Genomic DNA, 878 nt, shown 5'->3' with positions numbered 1-878 from the left:
TCCATCTTTGCAGTCAGCGCATTCACATACAGAGGGCTCACCTCAGATTGAGGTTCACCAGCAGGGACCTTTTCGAAGATCTTCTTCTGATGACTTGGTGGGTTTGGATGAGAGGACAGAGGATGATGGATTTATCCCAGTTGTTCAGAAGAGACACCCACGGGCTACTGATACTCCACATCCGAGCAGAAGGATCACTCGGAGTCAGTCACATGATACCTCCTCACATTCTCCTTCCCTATGAATGCCATCATTTGGAATGTGATAGGTGTAGCTAGTGTAGCTACTCGTAGGCGCCTGAAGAATCTTATACAGCTTCATCAGATTTATCTTCTAGTTCTATTGGAGCCTTTTGTTCTGATGCAGAATTTTGCATATACACGATGCTATCTACGCTTTGACATGGGAGCTCAGAATGAATCGAATAAGATCTGGTTTTTCTGGAATTCGGGGACTAATGTTACTGTTATTGTTGATCATCCCCAGTTTCTTCACGTTAGAGTTGAGGATCCCAGACTAGCACGTGCTATCTATTTGACTCCAGTCTATGCGTCATGCGATGCTACTATCAGGAGAGATTTGTGGGCAGGTCTTCACCACATCTCCCTCGATATGGACGATCCTTGGCTAGTTGGAGGAGACTTTAATGTTATTACACATGATGGAGAGCGCACTGGTCATAATACCCGTAATCGTGGCACTACTGATTTCTCTGATATGATGTTAGACTGTGGTTTAGAGGATGCGGGTTTCATTGGAAACCGATATACTTGGACCAATGGTCGGGTTAGAAAGAGATTGGATAGGGTACTTATTAATTCTACAGCTGTAGCTTTTTGTCGACAGCTTATAGTGAGACACTTGAATCGGACTTCATC

The 878-nt window shown here is 44.3% G+C and overlaps 1 protein-coding gene across 1 annotated transcript in view; it reads left to right on the top strand.

Moving 5' to 3' along the window:
• The first annotated feature begins 240 nt into the window (after positions 1-240).
• LOC111386405 overlaps positions 241-878 on the top strand; it is a 994-nt gene continuing 356 nt past the window's right edge. The window contains exon 1 of the mRNA XM_023010856.1: positions 241-786. Within this exon, the coding sequence (XP_022866624.1) occupies positions 241-786 (546 nt within the window). The remainder of the gene's footprint in view (positions 787-878) is intronic.

This window comes from Olea europaea, unplaced genomic scaffold (assembly GCF_002742605.1).
Source record: "Olea europaea var. sylvestris unplaced genomic scaffold, O_europaea_v1 scaffold3548, whole genome shotgun sequence".
NCBI lineage: Eukaryota > Viridiplantae > Streptophyta > Magnoliopsida > Lamiales > Oleaceae > Olea > Olea europaea.
The sequence above is the reverse complement of the archived record's forward strand: the minus strand, read 5'-3'. Positions and strand labels throughout refer to the sequence as shown.